The sequence below is a fragment of the Macrotis lagotis genome, chromosome 2, assembly GCF_037893015.1.
Source record: "Macrotis lagotis isolate mMagLag1 chromosome 2, bilby.v1.9.chrom.fasta, whole genome shotgun sequence".
NCBI classification, from domain to species: domain Eukaryota; kingdom Metazoa; phylum Chordata; class Mammalia; order Peramelemorphia; family Peramelidae; genus Macrotis; species Macrotis lagotis.
In genome coordinates, this window is record NC_133659.1 from 258769072 (window position 1) to 258786670 (window position 17599).

The 17599-nt window shown below is 45.3% G+C and overlaps 2 protein-coding genes across 4 annotated transcripts in view; one reads left to right on the top strand and one right to left on the bottom strand.

The window, feature by feature from the left end:
- The first annotated feature begins 1451 nt into the window (after positions 1-1451).
- MCRS1 (microspherule protein 1) lies at positions 1452-13233 on the top strand. 3 transcript variants are annotated; one of them, XM_074225986.1, is made up of 15 exons: positions 1456-1783; positions 2960-3067; positions 3517-3655; positions 4023-4161; positions 4905-5063; positions 5255-5364; positions 5924-6032; positions 7163-7301; positions 10778-10853; positions 11412-11440; positions 11616-11708; positions 12000-12082; positions 12209-12296; positions 12568-12695; positions 12795-13233. In XM_074225986.1, exons 2-15 carry the CDS (start codon positions 3058-3060, stop codon positions 12879-12881), a joined length of 1389 nt encoding a protein of 462 aa, XP_074082087.1. In that variant the 5' UTR covers positions 1456-1783; positions 2960-3057; the 3' UTR covers positions 12882-13233. The 3 variants fall into 3 exon arrangements, with proteins under 3 accessions (XP_074082089.1, XP_074082087.1, XP_074082088.1); XM_074225987.1 differs by lacking the exon at positions 1456-1783 and adding an exon at positions 2481-2693; XM_074225988.1 differs by lacking the exon at positions 4905-5063 and having other exon boundaries at positions 1452-1783.
- Positions 13234-13242: 9 nt separating this feature from the next.
- The window catches only part of KCNH3 (potassium voltage-gated channel subfamily H member 3), a 43939-nt gene continuing 39582 nt past the window's right edge, over positions 13243-17599 (bottom strand). The window contains exons 11-15 of the mRNA XM_074225989.1: positions 17333-17544; positions 16849-17180; positions 15234-15337; positions 14386-14462; positions 13243-14183 (exon numbers count right to left, since the gene is read on the bottom strand). Of these exons, the coding sequence (XP_074082090.1) occupies positions 13584-14183; positions 14386-14462; positions 15234-15337; positions 16849-17180; positions 17333-17544 (1325 nt within the window). The 3' untranslated portion in view covers positions 13243-13583. The remainder of the gene's footprint in view (positions 14184-14385; positions 14463-15233; positions 15338-16848; positions 17181-17332; positions 17545-17599) is intronic.

Below are 17599 nucleotides of genomic sequence, written 5' to 3' on the forward strand. Positions count from 1 at the left end.
CTGTTAGTCTTATTGATCCAAACTGAAAGTAATGAAAGAGAAATCATATCCTTAAGGAAGAAACATAAAGTATAAGAGATAGCAATTTCAGACAATAAGATATCAGTTTTTTCCTAAATTAAAGGTCCTTGGTCTTTGTTCAAACTCCACAGTTCTTTCTCTGAGTACGGATAGTATTCTCCATCGCAGACAGCCCCAAATTGTCCCTGATTGTTGCACTGTTGGAATGAGTGAGTCCATCCCCATGTTGCTGTTAGGGTGTACAGTGTTTTTCTGGTTCTGCTCATCTCACTCAGCATCAGTTCATGCAAATCCCTCCAGGCTTCCCTGAATTCCCATCCCTCCTAGTTTCTAATAGAACAATAGTGTTCCATGAAATACATATACCACAGTTTGCTAAGTCATTCCCCAAATGAAGGACATTCACTTAATTTCCAAATTCTTTGCTACCACAAACAGGGCTGCTACGAATATTTTTGTACAAGTGATGTTTTTACCCTTTTTCATCATCTCTTCAGGGTATAGACCCAGTAGTGGTATTGCAGGATCAAAGGGTATGCACATTTTTGTTGTCCTTTGGGCCTAATTCCAAATTGCTCTCCAGAAAGATTGGGTGAATTCACAGCTCCATCAACAATGCATTAATGTCCCATATTTCCCAAATCCCTTCCAACACTGATCATTATCCTTTCTGGTCATATTGGCCAGTCTGAAAGGTGTGAGGTGGTATCTCAGAGATGCTTTAATTTGCATTTCTCAAATAAGTCATGATTTAGAGCAGTTGACTAAATAGCATATGACTATGGATCACTTTGATTTCCTCAATTATAAATTGGCTTTGCATATCCTTTGACCATTTGTCAATTGGGGAAGGCACATACCATTTTAAAACAAAGAAATCAGAGGGCAGTCATTCATTTTAAATGAGAGCAATGCCCCTTCAACTCCCACTCCCTAGCCCAAGGAGGGAGAGAACCAAGCACTGACCCAGAGTTTGCCGGGTCATCTCAAAGTCTCACTGGAAGTAACTCTCCTCATTGTTCCCCTATTACATTAATTAATATCCAGCAACCGAGTGATGCAGTGGATGGAGTTCAAGATCTGATTTTTGACATTTTAGCTAGGTGACCCTGAGCAAGTCACTTAACCCTGTTTGCACTGGGGTCAAAAGTCCAACCAAAAGCAAGAAAAAAAAGGAAAAATGAAACAAATTAAGCTTCCGTCTGCTTTTCCTCCGGAGGAGATGAGGGCCACAAGAAACGAACTCCGCCTCCACCTAGAACTTGAACCAGGCGCCTCCTCCTCCTCCTCCTCCTCCTCCTCCTCCTTCTCCCCACCCCCTTTCACTGCGCCTGCGCAGTCCTTTCTTTGGCCATTGCTACAAGGTCAGCTCCTCTTCCTTCCCAGTCCTTTTTGCCCTTGACTGAAAAATGTTCGGGGTTAGATGAAAAAGGCGGATGTCGTCGGTGAGGCTGCCTCAGTAGTAGCGGCATTTTGGGGAAGTTTCCTCTGCTGTTCCCACCAGGAACAGGAAGCGAGGGTTATTTACCTTTACCAAGATGGCGGCAACCCTACGAACATGGCCCCCGCCACACCGCTCTCCGGTCCTCTCTTCGCACTATTATTTGCTACCGGAAGTGTTCCTGTGACGAACCGGAAGGGAATACTCACCCTCGCCCAAGACCCGGAATTGGAAGTATTTCACGAAAGTCGGTTGAGGCCCTGCGGCTGCTGCAGTCGCCGCCGCGGAGAATATTGCGTTGGAGCCGTCGGCCCAGGAATGGTGAGATTCCCCTCGCCCCGTGGTTTGATTCTGACAATCTGACGGTAAATGGGATGCAGTCCCCCACACGGTTTGGGGGCCCGCCCCGGTAGCGCCCCGAAAATCCGCGCATGCGCTTGCCGGACCGGGCCAGGGCGCGGGTACGCATGCGCAAAGCCCGCACGCCTGGGGTGAGCTCCGTGGCCTTCCCACGCCCCCTCGGGGCTCAGACCCGGGGCTGGTAGTGACAGCCCCAGATGGGTGAATTTTTTTTTTTGCACTTGGTTTTGGCCTGCCTGGGAGGATGTCCTTGCTAGTCCACGAAAAGTAAACCTTTCCCCTCTCCCCTGCCCCTCCGCACCCCAGAGCTGTGAGTGAAGATGGGGGAGGGGGATCAGATCTGGGGGTCTTGGGCTCATCTACCCGTCTGGGGCCTGTAGCCCTCCTGAGCTGTACACAGCGGGGTTTGCCCTGCTCTTTTCCTCCGAAAAATCATTATCCCGTCCAGATATACCTGTGAGTCCTCTCAGAAACCCAGCTGGCTCTGGACCTGCCTGGAGGGGCAGCACGGTGCTGGGAAAGGGTCCTGGGCAGGGTCTTGGGCTTGGAGTCCCGGGGAGGAACCTTCCCCAGACTGAGCTCATTCATAAATCATTCAAATGAAGTGCTTAATTAGATGAGTCCTTCAGTTACTTTCAGCTCTAAGTCAGTGGTCATATTGGTGAAGGGAAGTCCTGGGGGGGGGATTTGAGAACCCCAGAAAATCCCAAGAGCTTCTTTTGCAATCAAGAGTATCAACATCCTCTCTCTCTTGCAAATCTTGTCAGTGCTCCAATGGAGAGCAAAGGAGGGCACCTGAAAGGTTTCATCGCCTTTAACTCGTGTCTGCCTTATGGGGGAGTGCTAACCCACAGCCTTTTGTAGGAGAGAGGTAAACTGGGGATAATTAATTGTTGGCTGAGTCTGCAGGGGTGACAGTGATAGAATGTGCCCTTCTCATTGTGTCATGGAATCCTAAAGGGCTGTTTGCAATGTGCAGAAATGCTGACAAAGAAAAATGATTTAGCAAATGGGGATCCCAGTCCTTTTGTGTTTGCATGGAATTTGGAGCTGAGATGAAAGACAGTTTAGGGAAGGGTGGTAGGGACTGATTGGTCTGGTAGCTCCATCGTGAGAAACCAATTTTTTTCTTTGCAGACTTCCTTCTCAGCCTCTCAACTCACCCTATTTGAAGCCTTGGATGAACCTGTGGGACTCTTCCTATCCCTTTGGTTTGGCTTTAAGAGACTGGAAGGATGGACAAAGGTAGTATCAGATCAAATCAGTTCCCCTGACTTAAAAGTCTTGGCTTCCCACCACATTATCCCATACATGCCACAGTTTTCTCTTAGTCCCAATTAAGCATCAGATCTTTCCTTATTAAATCTCACAGCAGGGATCACATTGACTTTGTGGAAATTCAACTCCTTTTTCAATCCTAGCAGTAGCTACATTTTGGTGACAGTTAAATCTATTCCTAGAACCCAAAATTGGAGTCACTGTTTTGACTTGAGCACCCCTTGTATAATATATCATGTAATGTTTGAAGAACTGCAGATTTTGGAGATCTGCTCCCCAACTTCAAGGATTTCTAAAGGCTATATTAAACAAATGTGATGGCAAAAGCATTGTGGGAAGTGTTCCTATGATTGGGAGTGAATGTCCTTTGTGAGAGAGTGATATGAAATCAGATCTTTTATTCCCTCTTTCTCTAGATCCTCAGGGACTGTTAGATTCATCTCTGATGGCATCTGGCACTGCCAGCCGCTCAGAAGATGAGGAGTCATTGGCCGGGCAGAAGCGAAGCTCTTCCCAGGCCTTGGGCACTATTCCTAAACGGAGAAGTTCTTCCAGGTAGTTATGATTTTTGGAATAAGAGCAGGGAGGGGTATTGATGGTACCCAGAATTCCAGATTGGCATAGCCCCAAATTCCTTTCCTTCATTGACAAAGTATATGCTGGGAATATCAGGAAGAGAGAGACTGTCCCCTTCAAGCATCATCTGCATAGTAAAAGATGAAGATTCATTAATACTCTGTAAGGGCAAAAGATGCTAATCAGATACCACCATAGGGGGAGCCCAATACTCAGCCAAACCCCATTCTCAGTTCTTGAAGTAAATGTCTGTTGGATTCACTAACCTCCACTTATCATGAAATGAGGTTGGAAGAAACTGTCAAGTATGAGGGTGAAGATGATAACTAAGGCAGATTCTTTTTAGGTTCATCAAAAGGAAGAAATTTGATGATGAGTTGGTGGAGAGCAGCTTGGCAAAATCATCCACTCGGGCCAAGGGTGCCACAGGAGTCGAACCAGGACGTTGCTCAGGGAGTGAGCCTTCCTCCAGTGAAAAGAAGAAGGTGAGGATAAGGCTTGGGGACTTATTTGTAGCGCAAGAGCTGATTCTCTGGCCATGCCTCTTACCTTCAGGTAGAATGCTATGCTTGATTTCAAGGGATTGAAGGGTAAGAGCCGGGACATCTACCCCAGCCTGTACTTAGAACAGGTTGTTTCTTTCTACTGCCCACTGTTTCAAATCCATATCCTTACCCAGAATCTCCTCCTTCCTCTCTCTCTCTCTCTCTCTCTCTCTCTCTCTCTCTCCCCTCCTTCCCCCCACCGCCCTTTCCCACTCATCCTGTATAGCATCCTGTGTAGGAGGCACTAAGCATGTGTCTATTCCTGGAGCAGGCAGCCCGTTCCCAGCAGTGCTGGGGTGTAAAAACAATTTCCAGGTGGCATTGCTCTGGCCCTGGGCACTGTGCCAAAGGTAGCATTCCCTTGGCAATCATGAGGAATGTAGGGAGGGAAATATCAGCAGATAACAGGCTGTGCTGTCAAGGACTGCTTTCTACCCCCAAGGGCATGGAAATTGGGGGAAAGAAGGGATAAAATATGGAGTGAGCAGGTATGCTTATTCTCTAGACTTCCTCCATTGGGCTCAGCTCAGGCCCATTGAAGAGTAAAATACCACAGAAACCAACTGCAGTCTGGTGTTCACTTATCCTGGCATACCAGTTTGGAATGTCTTCTTTCTAGTCAGGACAGTCCCACTCCCTCCCTCTTCCCCTAGCCACATTCAGCCCACTACCAACTTCCCTAGGTATCCAAGGCATTGAGCACACCAGTACCCCCCAGCCCAGCCCCTGCCCCTGGCCTCACTAAGCGCATGAAGAAAAGCAAGCAGCCACTACAGGTGACCAAGGACCTGGGCCGCTGGAAGCCAGCAGACGATCTCTTGCTCATCAATGCTGTGCTACAGGTATCACTACCACATGGTTCATCACCTGTGCCCCTTCCCAACTCCCACTACCCTACCCCCAGCCAGACCCATGGGATTCTTGCAGATTAGCCCTGCTGTCTTGACCATTCCAAGGGCAGAATGGGAACTACAGTAGGAGATCTCTCCCCTGGCTAAGATTCTTCTGATAACTACCTTCTGGGACCTTGCAGACCAATGACCTGACATCAGTCCATCTGGGTGTGAAGTTTAGCTGCCGCTTTACCCTTCGGGAGGTCCAGGAGCGCTGGTACGCCCTCCTGTATGATCCTGTCATCTCCAAGTGAGTATGGTATAGACACAAGGGATCAGGAGTTGTTTTACTGACTTGTGATAATTAGGAGGAAGGATTCCTGGATCACCTATTTGATATTTTTATTCCTTATATTTTTTGAAACAGGCAGCCTGTTTCCATTGTGGAGAAATTCTTCCCCCTAAATCTTTCTGTTCCCTAGGAACCTATGTAAGATGAGCAGGTTCTGAATGGGATTCATCCAGCTGTCTTCAAGACATCATGTGATGGCAAGAGAACTGGTTTAAAAGTTGGAAGATTGTAGATCTTAGTTTCTTTCATTGCTCTCACTAATTAGCTGGGTGATCCTTGACCAAATCATCTAGCTTCTTTGGACTTCAATTTCATTATTTGCAAAGTGAGGGGATGAGTGACTTTTTGAGGGTGTGAGCTTTGACTATCTCAAAAGTTGTTCATGCCAGGGAAAAATGGAATCCAGCATGTAGAATTTGGATTCTGATGACCATTGGGTGCTGCTAAGAAGTGGGAATCCCAGGGAGCTTCCTCCCCTGCCTGAATTTCCATTTCTATCCTTTTTTCTCCCCTCCAGGTTGGCCTGTCAGGCAATGAGGCAGCTCCACCCAGAAGCCATCGCAGCCATACAGAGTAAGGCTTTGTTCAGCAAAGCTGAGGAGCAGCTTCTGAGCAAGGTGGGATCGGTAAGATGAAGGGGGAAGCAGATGGAGTTGATGGGAGAATGTTGGATAGAATTGAACTTATACCCTGACCCTTAAATAATTCTACTTGGGAAAGATGGAAGATGTTCAAAGAAAAGCTTAGTACAGGACATAGATGAAATTTAACAAAATGATTGAGAGAAAGACAACTGGGACAAGGAGTTGACATTTGAACTGGACTTGAAAGAAAACAAGGGATTGCAAATGGTAGAAGTGAAGGAGTGTATTTCAGGCTGGGGGGTGGGGGAAGAGGGAGGGTATATAGGGTGGGACAGTAGAAGGCAGAAAGGGGCCTTGGACCACAATGCTTCAGAGTAGATTGAGAACTGATCAAGCAGGAAGAGAACCAGAAGATGGTCACAAAATCCCATCATAGAAAAAGAGTTCAAATCAAGAAGATGGGGGTGTTTAACCTATGTCAAATGTTACAGAGAAAAAAAGATAAGAGGAAGGGTGGAGAAAAGGCCATCATCCTTTTAGTAATAAGGATTGATGACTTTTAGTTCAGTTCGTATGTGGGGACATAAAGTGAAGGGAGTTGAGAAGTGAATGGAACATGTTGAAAATGAAAGTGGAGGTAAACCAGGGGTCAGAAAGGACCTTAAAGATCATACCTGAGTGGAACATTGCTGACCAAGTGAGAGGTCATCCAGTTTCTTGAAGACCCCCAGGGACTCATTGCCATATAGGGCAACCATTCCACTTATGGACATTTTCCTTGTTAGAATTTTTTTCTTTTCTATGTTGAACCCTTATCTGCCATTGCAGCTTCTCCTTATTGAAGCTAAGTCTAATCTCTTCTCATTCCTTGTCTCTGTATGACCGTCTCCATACGTATGTATGTTATACACATACCTCTTTGTATATCTCAGTTCATCCCCCAACCAACACAGACTTAGATGGGCTTGTGTATCAGTGACATTCAAGGAAAGGCATGTTCTCGGTGTCAATCTCTCCCAGTTTTGAAGGGCGGGGCCTCTCTGGGATGTTCTGGTTCAAATTAGAACCAGCTTCCTTGAGTCTTGCTCTCTTCCCCTTCCTCCATGTTGGGAACTGGAGTGGGGGGTGGACCTAAGACTTCTTTGGGTATAGCATGACCATTGTTCCTCCAGGCCAGCCAGCCCTCCCTGGAGACCTTCCAAGACCTGCTGCACAGACACCCTGATGCCTTCTACTTGTCCCGCACAGCCAAGGCCCTGCAGAGTCATTGGCAGCTTATGAAGCAGTACTATCTCCTGGAGGATCAGACAGGTAACCAGCTGCCCTGAGAAATGGCAACCTCTTCTGGAGATGGGGTCCTGTGCATACAAGGGGTTGAGGCAACAGCTGCTGTTTTAGAGTGAGGAGCTTGGAATGGATCAGAAAATACTTTGGGGTGGCCATGAGGTATAGTCAGTCCTAGGCATCAGCACAACAGATATCCCTAGACTGACTCACAGACTACCCACAATATGATATAGCATAATAAAAGAACATCTGGACGAAGATTAAAAGATACTTGGGTTCAAATCCTGTCTGCCCATACCCCTGTGTAATTTATTACCAAAGTAGGTATAATTTACTATTTTGGAATTTTTAAATTATTTCATTATATATTTCTTGGTTGTATTTAAAAAAAATTTAACATTTAGTTGCAAAATTTTTGAATTCTGTATTCTTTTTCTTCTACCCTTTCCCTTTCCCCTTGAGAGATTATATTGATTATATTGATCATAAATGTGAAGTCATAAATGTCGGAAAGGGATATAAGGAAGCTGAGACATTTAAACAATTGGAGGAGTTGTGAAATGATTCAACAATTCTGTAGAACAATTTGGAACTGCCAAAATGCTACTGTTAGGTCTATATTCCAGAAGAAATGAAAAACTAGAAGAAAAGAATCATTATGTATAGGAATATGTATAGCAGCTCTTTTCTGGTGGTGTTGAGCTGGAGGTTGAGGGAATGCTAACCATGTTGCAAAAGAAAGCACACAAAAACACAAACCAACAAGAAAAATAGAGAAAATAAAAAATATGCTTCAAACTTCACTTAGTATTTTATCAGTTCTCTTTCTGAAGGTGGATAGCATTTTTCATCATGAATTCTTCAGAGATGTCTAGAATTATTTTATTGCTTGTAGTAGCTGCATCTTTCATAAGTGATCATAACAGTATGGCTGTTAACTTTGTACAATATTCTTTTTCTGCTCACTTCATTTTGTATCAGTTCATGTAAGACTTCCCTGATTTTTCTGAAAGTGTCCTGCTTTATTATTTATTATAGCACAGTATTATTCCAATAAAGTCCATGTTCTACGACTTGTTCAGTCATTCCTCAGTTGATGGGCACTGCCTTGGTTTCCAATTCTTTGCCTCCATAAAGAGAACTTCTATAAATGTTTTTGTACCTATTTTTCCTTTTCCTTTGATCTCTTTGGAACACAAACCTAGTAGTGGAATGATTTGATCAAAGGGTATGCAGTTTCATAGCCCTTCAGGCAAATTGTTTTTCAGATTGTTTAGACTCCACCAAGAGTGTATTAGTGACCCTATTTTCCCTCATCCCCCCCAGCATTTATCATTTTCCTTTTCTTTCATCCTGGCTCCCCCAGAGCAATCTCAGGCAAAGCATTTTACTTCTTTGGGCCTTAGGGTTGAGCTAAATGAGTTCTAAGATCTCCCAGTTCTGATTACTGTGAAGTATGTAACTTAAAAATAGGTAAGCAAAACTGGATAAAAGAGGGACTGCTACTGATGAACACATATGCTACCTCATACTTCTGTAGTTTGCTAAAGGAAGAACATGTGCTCTCACATTAATTAATTAGCACAAACTTTGTGTGTGTGTGTGTATATATGTATATATATATCATAACTTTTTTTTGCTGGATTGTAAATTAATATGTTATGTAGCCTTTTGCTTGTAGGTTGATTGTGAGGTTTGAGATATCACAGCCACAAAGATGAATATCTGGTGTTATTCTGTGGCCTCCCAAATCCAGTTGGCCAGTATAGCTGCCTCTAGGCATTGAAAAGTTCCTGCAGAAGACTATCTCTTGATACTGATTTTTATTAGAGCCTTGCCTTCTAATGAATCCTAGAATCAATTCAAGGGACAACTCTCCTTTTCTTGGGAATGTCCTGGCCTAGCTTCCTGGTTTTCACTCAGAGCTTATCTGTGTAAAATACTTTAGAAAGCAGAAAGAACTGAGGCAGGATGAAATTTGTTTTTGCTTTGTCCCACATTTTACAAAGTCATTACAATCTTGAGTTATTCTGTATAAACTTAGCTATTCCACCCCTACTATTATTACTATTTTATTTTATTTTGGGTCTTTTTTTTTCTTTTTGGTTTTTGCAGGGCAGTGGGGATCAGGTGGCTTGCATGTCACATGGCTGGATGATTGTTGGGTCTACGGGGCTGGATGTAGGCTCGGTTGCTCGTGGCTCCAGGGCTGGTGCTTCGTCCATTGCGCCACCTAGCCATACCTACAATTATTACTATTATTTTTTTTTTTTAATTTTAATTTTTTTCTCTCCCCTTTATCGCTCAAGCAAGTCTATATTTATGGGGGGAGGGGGTATTTCATTTACTCTTAAGAATATTTTATTAATGTAAAAAAACATTTGTACAAAATGAGAATTAAAAAATAAAAAAATAGTGACCTTTAAAAAATAAAATAAAGTGCTCAAAAAATAAAAAAATAAAAATAAACTTAGCTATTAACTAGAACTCTAAATAGCATGTTTAAAACATTCTTTTTTAAGTTCTCTTTCGCTCCTTCCCCACCCATTGAGAAGGCTTACAATAATATCCATTATATATGGAAAGTCATGCAAAAAGTATTTCTATATTACTAGATAGCAAAAACAAAAACAAAAATAGAAAAATACTCCACTCTGTTCTCAAGGGTTCATTATTTCTTTTTTTGGAGGTGGATAACATTTTTCATCATGGATCCTTTGCAGTTCTTTTGCAATCAGGGTAACTAAATCTTTCACAGTCTATCACTGTGAATTGCCAATATTGCTTTTACTCTGATTTGGTTCACTTCACTTTGCATCAGTTCCTATAAGTCTCCCTAAGTTGTTTTGAAACCATTCCCACTTATAATTTTTTAATAGCACAATAGTATTCCATCCTGATATAAATGTCTCTTTAAAAGTGATATTTTTGCCTTTTTTTCTCTCATGAGGTTTCATACTTAACTCTTTAATTGAGGAATACTTCATTGCTAGCATGTTTTGATTATAATTATAAATGTTGATAATACTTCCTTCCTCTCTCCCTTTCCTTTACCTGTTTCCCCTCTTAAACGTATTTAACCAAAACTTTTGAAATCTGACAACAACAAAGCCCTTCTAAGCTTAGAGTAATCGAGATGGTAGGAACTAGGCCTATCTGGAATCTGTCATGAGCCTCTCTGAAGAAAATCCTGGTTTTGTCATTTCAGGGGATTTTTTTTTAATTTCTTTAATACAGGTTACCTACAGCCTAAATGTTCTCAGTGTCCCATTTCACAGATTTACTCCCCTTAACCTTCACACTGGTACCTGGGATAAAGAGGTCCTTGGGATTCCAGGGAAAGCTTGGGTATCACTTTTCTGTGAACGAATAAACTTTCCTTCAGTTCAGTAATAATTATGCATACCATTTCAGGGGTCTTATTATTAATAGTATGTTACTTTCATAACACGATTATCTCATCATGATTGGTGTTGACCTTTTCTCTGTTCTCCATTTAGTGCAGCCGTTGCCAAAAGGGGACCAAGTGCTGAATTTCTCAGATGCTGAGGATCTGATTGATGACAGCAAACTCAAGTAAGCAGTGGAAAATATAGGGAGGCTGCATTTTTTTGCATTGGGTCAGGATTTTTACCTGCCCATTACAGCAGTCTATTTAAGAATTTTGGGACAACACTCTCTCCATACTTTAGAAGGAGCTAAGAACTGAGCCAGGTCTCTGATTCTTCCCCTCAGGAAGATTGTGTACAAGTGTAGTTGGGATTAACTAGATGATATGATTTAAGAGAAAGAGGTCAAAAGGGAAGGGCAAGGAGAAAGAGTATATACATACATATATATATAATATATAGTAGTAGCAATAGTTTCTGGGTTCCTGTTGAGTTTCTTCTGCCTTTCCTTAGTTGCCTTCCATCCCCTGCAATCGGTTTCCTTTGGGGTTTCTCTAGCTTCACAGTGCAACATTGGTGTCCAGACTGGGTGGGTCCTTAAAACAGCTATAGTATAACTCTTTAGATCTTTTGGGGCCTGTGATGCTAAGGGGGAAATCTGAGAGACCACATCTCTGTGGAGTATGTGGTTTGGAGCCTTGGTGTAACCCATTTCTCTCTCCATTGCCATATCACCACCATTCAGAGATATGCGGGATGAAGTGCTGGAGCATGGTGAGTGGTCTTTTAATGCAGAAGATGGGTGTTCTGGGGCTGGGAGGGCAGGGAAGTAGGGAGTGGAGGGAGGCTGTTGAAGCTGCTAGTGTGAAATCCAAGGACAGCAGTGTCACTAGCCAGGTGGCATCTGGGAGGGGAAATGTGACAGGAAGGTCATTGTCTCTTTCCTCAGAGCTAACAGTAGCTGACAGACGGCAGAAGCGGGAGATTCGGCAGCTGGAGCAGGAACTGCACAAATGGCAGGTGTTAGTGGACAGCATCACAGGTAAGGACCTTTCCTTCCCTTCTACCAGTCCTTACCACTCCAAAAGGAATGACTGGCCTTAGACTTTTTCCCTCCAGTATCAGAGGGCCAGTCCCCATTCCCCTTTTGTCCCTAAGCTTCTGTTCAGGTAAACTGGATTGTGTCCTTCCATTTTGGGGCACTTAAGTCTTTGTAGAGTAGGCATTATGAGCCAAAGCTGTGACTTTCCCATGCTCTGTGTGCTCACGAGGGAGTTAAGGGCAGGGTTTTCCTGCAGAGGCAGACTCCTCTTCAGCCCTGCTCCTTCCCCAGGAATGAGTTCACCAGACTTTGATAACCAGACTCTGGCTGTGCTGCGTGGACGTATGGTGCGATACCTGATGCGTTCCAGGGAGGTAAGGAACCCTCTCACTTTTTCCTCCTCTGTCTCATTTTTTCTCTCTACTCTCTTCTTGTCTTCTACTTTTCTTATCCTCTTCCTTAACTTGACTTACAGCCTCTCACTCTTGCTTTTTCCTCAGATTACCCTAGGCAGAGCTACCAAGGACAACCAGATTGATGTAGATCTGTCCCTGGAGGGTCCAGCCTGGAAGATCTCCCGAAAGCAAGGTATCCCCACAGAAGAGTCATAGCAGAAAGGAAATGACTCTCAAGGGTACTTTCAATTTCCACTAGTCCCAGAAGCTCTGGTTCTTGTAAATTTGGGTCCTGCCCTGATCTAAGGCAGAGAGGTCATTGAGATGGCATTTTGTCCATATTTGGGAGCCTAGGAGTCTTTCAGTCTTCTGCCATGGGGAAACTGCTCTCTGGAAAACTGATTAGATCCATCCCGACCTATCCTTTCTCCACATCTCTCCCATTTGTCTTTCCTGTACCTTAGGTGTCATCAAATTGAAGAATAATGGTGACTTTTTCATTGCCAATGAGGGTAGACGGCCAATCTACATAGATGGTCGACCTGTCCTTTGTGGCTCCAAATGGCGCCTCAGCAACAATTCAGTAGTGGAGGTAAGATGGGAGTACAAAGAGATTGGGGATGGAGCTACCTAGGACCCTATTTCTTTTACACCTCTGAGCCCTAACACTGACCTTCCCTGTTGCTTATAGATAGCCAGCCTGCGCTTTGTCTTCCTCATCAACCAGGACCTCATTACCCTCATTCGGGCTGAGGCTGCCAAGATAACTCCACAGTGAGAAGACAGGAGTGGCCAATCCTCTCTCTCTTTTTCCACAGCAGCCTTGCAAGTAAAACTTGCACTGGGAAAGCAAACTCTGCAGAGATTTCTTCTATCCCCCAGAGTCTGGTGGGAGGGTATCTCCTAAAGGGTTGATTGAATCCTGAGGGAGGGAGGGAGGGAGGGAGGAGTCCATTTAGAAAGAAATCCTGACTCCCACCCTAAGAAATACTAAAAGGAGAGAGTGTATCCTTACTAGGGTCAGGACCCAGTATCCTGTCCTCAGCAAAGCCAGTTCCAGATTCTACCCAAGAGGCACTGCCCTAACAAACTTTTCCCCTTTTGTAAATAAAGCACCAAGCTCCAAATTATTTCTTTTATTGTTGTTTTTTTTAAAAAAGCATTAGGGAATGGGGACTTGATAGCTGAGGTTAGGGGTACATGCAGGGACTCCACCCCTCCAGCCTGCAGAGGGGAAGTGAAGAGGGGGAACAAACCAGGAATGGATACCCCAAGAAAGCAGCTACCTTTTGCCCCCAGACCCTTGTCCCCTGGGCCCTGAATCCTGCACCAGTGGTGACCTGGGCCTTTATTCCTTTGCCCAGGGCCCTGGGCCAGCAGGAAGGATGGGCCTAGGCACCACCTGCCACCTTCCTTCCACCTGGGAGGGTTAGGGTAGCAGTATGATGGGACAACACTGCATCCTGGCTGGTAGAACAGTTCAGACCCCTGTCCCTTCCTCTTGGGACCACTGGACAGTGCTGGTGCCATGGCAGCCTATCAACACCATCTCTAGGCTGTGGGGATCCCAAGTCAGAGACAAGCTGCCTGGCCCTGGTGGGGGCTCCCCAGTGCTAGATTCTTCAGCTTGACCTGTGGAGGGCTCCTGGAGCCCTGCCCCAGCCCCCTCATCAGTGGGTGGGGGTGAAGCAGCTCTGCTAGGCACATTGCCAAGTTCTGCAGAGCCTGGGGGCTCTGAATCTGACATCGAGGTCCAGAAAGCTGCAGCCTGGGGCCAGGGAGAACTCTGAGAGGCTGGAGGCCCCCAAGGCCAGGGAGCTGCCAGGGGTGGGGGACCTGGTTGGTGACGGGGACAGGCCCCACTGAGGAAGGATCCAGTGGAGGGCTGCAGACAGTAGGAAGGGGCACCAGTATCCACACAGAGGGGCTGTAGGAGTCCAGACCCCCTTGATGGGCAAGGAGCCTCTCCTGCCCTGGGGGATAGCCCCTCCCCGTGGGGCACCAAGAAGAGCTGCACCACCTGTCGAAGGGACTGGAGTCCTTCCCGCATTTGTTGTACCTGTTCTGACAGCTCAGCCACCTGCTCAAAAAGGGTTGATGAAGGGGTCAGAGTGCCCAGACCAGGTTGTAACTCCTTCCTTTCCTCTCCCGCCCCACTTCTTCCCCACTTGCCCCAGCGATAGCACTGCCCCTTCTACTTGTTAAAAATTCTGATGGAGGAGGGGCTCCACTCTCCCTCCCGGCCTCGGTGGCTCTCTTTGTCTCTTCTCCCCATCACCCACCGCTTGTTGCAGCTTGTCCAATGTATCTGTGCTTCTAGTGTCACTGGGCCCGAGGGGGATGGTCAGCAGTCCACTCTCTGCTGGGGAGGAGGTTGAGGGGAGAGGTTGGACTGGGTAGGGCAAGAAGAAGGGCCTGGAGCTGGGCCCTGGTCTTCCAAAATCTGTCACATCTCTGGCCTCTTCATATTTTCCTGACCCTGACCTTACGCGGGGCTCTCCACTATCTGCACAATCCTTCCTGTGGCTCAAGATCTCTATCCCTTCATAGTCCCTTCTTCCTTAGTAGAATCTCCCTTGTTCCCAAGGAATCAAGAGCTGGACAGCCCCAAAATAATGGGACACTTGATCAAAGTCACATAGCTGTATAAACTATAATAAAGGCAGGAACCATCCTGGCAGGGAAGCACAAATCCAACCTACCTCCCAGCCCTGGGAATGTCAGCTTCCATACCTCAATGAACAGCCTAGACAACCAAAAATCTAACCTTTGAAGTTTTCTAGGAAAGAGGTTTCTAATTTCCTGAGATTCTTCCATCTCTCCAACACTGTCCCCCCACAAGTTGGCAAAGAAAAACTACCATTCTCTAAGAGCATTTCCAACTGTGACCTATTTTAGGACCCTATTAGTCTGACCACCTCCCTTCTGCTGCCATGTCCTACTTCTGACCAAACCTGATTCTCCTCCTTGGTCTGCCTCTAGGTAGTGACCCACAGCACAAAAAGGAAGCGTGGAAGATAGTCTATGCATACCGAAGTCACTTCCCTGCCAGTTTTAGGCCTGGCTTGTGGCTTTAGGAATAGAGAAGAGACCCCCTGCCCATGGTCCCATTTCCCACTCAGCCCCATACCTGGACCTGGGGAGGGACTCCTGCATTCTGGACCAGGCTGTCCCACACGAAAGGTGAATTTTGGCTGATCAGATCCACAGCCATCCTCAATGCCATCCACGACCCTGTGGGCCCAGTTTTCAGAACAATTAATAAATTTCTGTTCCTTACCTGTGTGCTCAGTACCTGTGATAGGTAAGAGCTGTGGGGCACGCAAGATGTTGGAAAAGATACTCTCTGCCCACCGGAAACTGACAATCTCATTGGGAAGACAGGACTAGTCTACTCAAAACAATAAGAAAATAATACAAAACAGGATGAATTGTGTGATACTGATGCTAGGATAGCTAGAGGTGTCATGGAGATGAGGTTAGGAAAGGCATCCCAGGGGAGGAATCCACTTAATCCCCAAATAGGATTAAGAGAAGGGTGTTCATGAGCCCTGTATCTCACCCCCCACCCCCCAATCCAAAAACCTTTCTAAAGCCTGGCTTTGCACAATGTTCTAATTTTTTGCCCCTAAATTACCTGCTAATACAAAATCTATCATCTTTGACCTTTTCATACTTTCCTGACCCTAACCTTATGAGGGACTCTCCCCTATCTGAACAATCCTCTAGAATCTCCCTTGCTCCCAAGGAATCAAAAGCTAGACAGCCCAAAAATAATGAGGCACTTGATCACAATCACATAAGAACGTGCACAAATAGCACAAAGATCTTAGTTGTATTATAAAAAATTTAGAACGAATGTTCTAAAATTGTCTTTGATCTAATATTTTTAACTTTTTTGACTCCCTAGAATCAGGGACCATAAAGGAAAGAAGGGATTTATTAAACCCTTATGTGGGATAAGTAATTTTATGAATATCTCATTTTATATCACTTAGTAATGTGCATTTCCTCAATGACATCAGAACCAGTGGGTAGATGGAGAAAATGTACCTCTGATAACCATAGGAAATACACCAAACAAAAAGAAGTCATCTTTTTTGTTGACACCTGGACCCAAGTCAAACAAGTTTTTCAGTAAGTGAACTCTTCTCCAAGGGCATATTTACCATAATTAAAATTATGATTATTCTATTTAGTAAAGTAAAAACAACTTAAATGATGTATTTTGTTTTTTCCACTGTTTAACATGACTATTAAATGTAAACTTGGAAGTTGCTTGGGGAGAAATTATTCTAAATAGTTAAATTAACTTATGTGTTACTAAATTGTCTTGGACAGATTTTTTTTTTTTTTAGATTTTTCAAGGCAGTGGGGTTAAGTGGCTTGCCCAAGGCCACACAGCTAGGTAATTATTAAGTGTCTGAGACCGGATTTGAACCCAGGTACTCCTGACTCCAGGGCCGATGCTCTATTCACCGCACCACCTAGCCCCTCTTTGACAGATTTTTGGCTAAAACATAAAATACAGAATTTTAAAATACTTTCCACAGGTAATAACAGAGATGGGCCTCTGGTTCCAAATTCCAAACGCTTTTTATCATCCTATGTTGTCTGGTTAGAGAACATTATGTATGGGGAGATCCTATCTTGTCTTAAGTGGGTAGGAGTCACCTGGAGGCCATCCAATGTCTTGGTTATTTCCCCAAGAGGTCCCAGGAACCATATGTTGTGGCCCCACTCACCTGGGGCTTAGGTCAGGGGGGGCATTCCAGGACATGGAAGGCAGCCTCAATCCCTCCAGGCCCAGGGAGCGTGAAGCACGTGCAACCTCAGCCTGCGCCCTCCCTGCCTGGCTCAGCCGTCCTCGGGCACCTGGGCGGGATGGTGGGGCTGCCCGGCGGGGGGATAACAGCTTGGCGGCTGAGGAGGCAGAGGCACAGCCTGGAGATAGCAAGGGGCTAGAAGGCTCATCAGCAGGGGTGGGGGAGGCTGTAGGCCCTGGCTCCCCATCTGTCTCTTTCTCCTCCAGAGTAGACATCAGGGTATTGTCTCCACTCAGTGAACTCGTGTCAGCCTAAAGATCCCATTGACAAATGGGAAGATAGGGGATGTTAGGTGACATTCCCTGACCTACTCCCTTTGCAGACCCTCTGCCCTTTCAGTCCATAGTCCTTCTACTCTTGTCCCCCTTTTCTCTTGGACCTCACCCCTGCATAGGGCTTTTACCTCATTATGGCCAGCCCCTAGGTTGTAGCTGAGCTCCCCTCGGAGGCCACGGCTGAATCGTGGGGCAAACTCAGGGTAGAGGGCGAGGCTTTCGTGTAGTCCAGCCAGCTGCAGGCATTGCAATGCACAGTAGGTCAGACCTTTCACATCAGCATTGGCCTTGACCACCTGTTCTCGTTGAGGCAGCTCGCAGCCAATCAAATCACCCTTCCCTGAGAGAAGGAAGACCCTCATGAGTAGAGCAAAGTTTGTTCCCCCCTTTAACAA

Excerpts from the sequence above, each read along its gene's own strand:
- MCRS1 (XM_074225986.1), top strand. Across the intron at positions 6,033-7,162 it reads TTCTGAGCAAGGTGGGATCG|GCCAGCCAGCCCTCCCTGGA; the intron begins GTAAGATGAAGG and ends TTGTTCCTCCAG. Across the intron at positions 11,709-11,999 it reads GTTAGTGGACAGCATCACAG|GAATGAGTTCACCAGACTTT; the intron begins GTAAGGACCTTT and ends CTCCTTCCCCAG.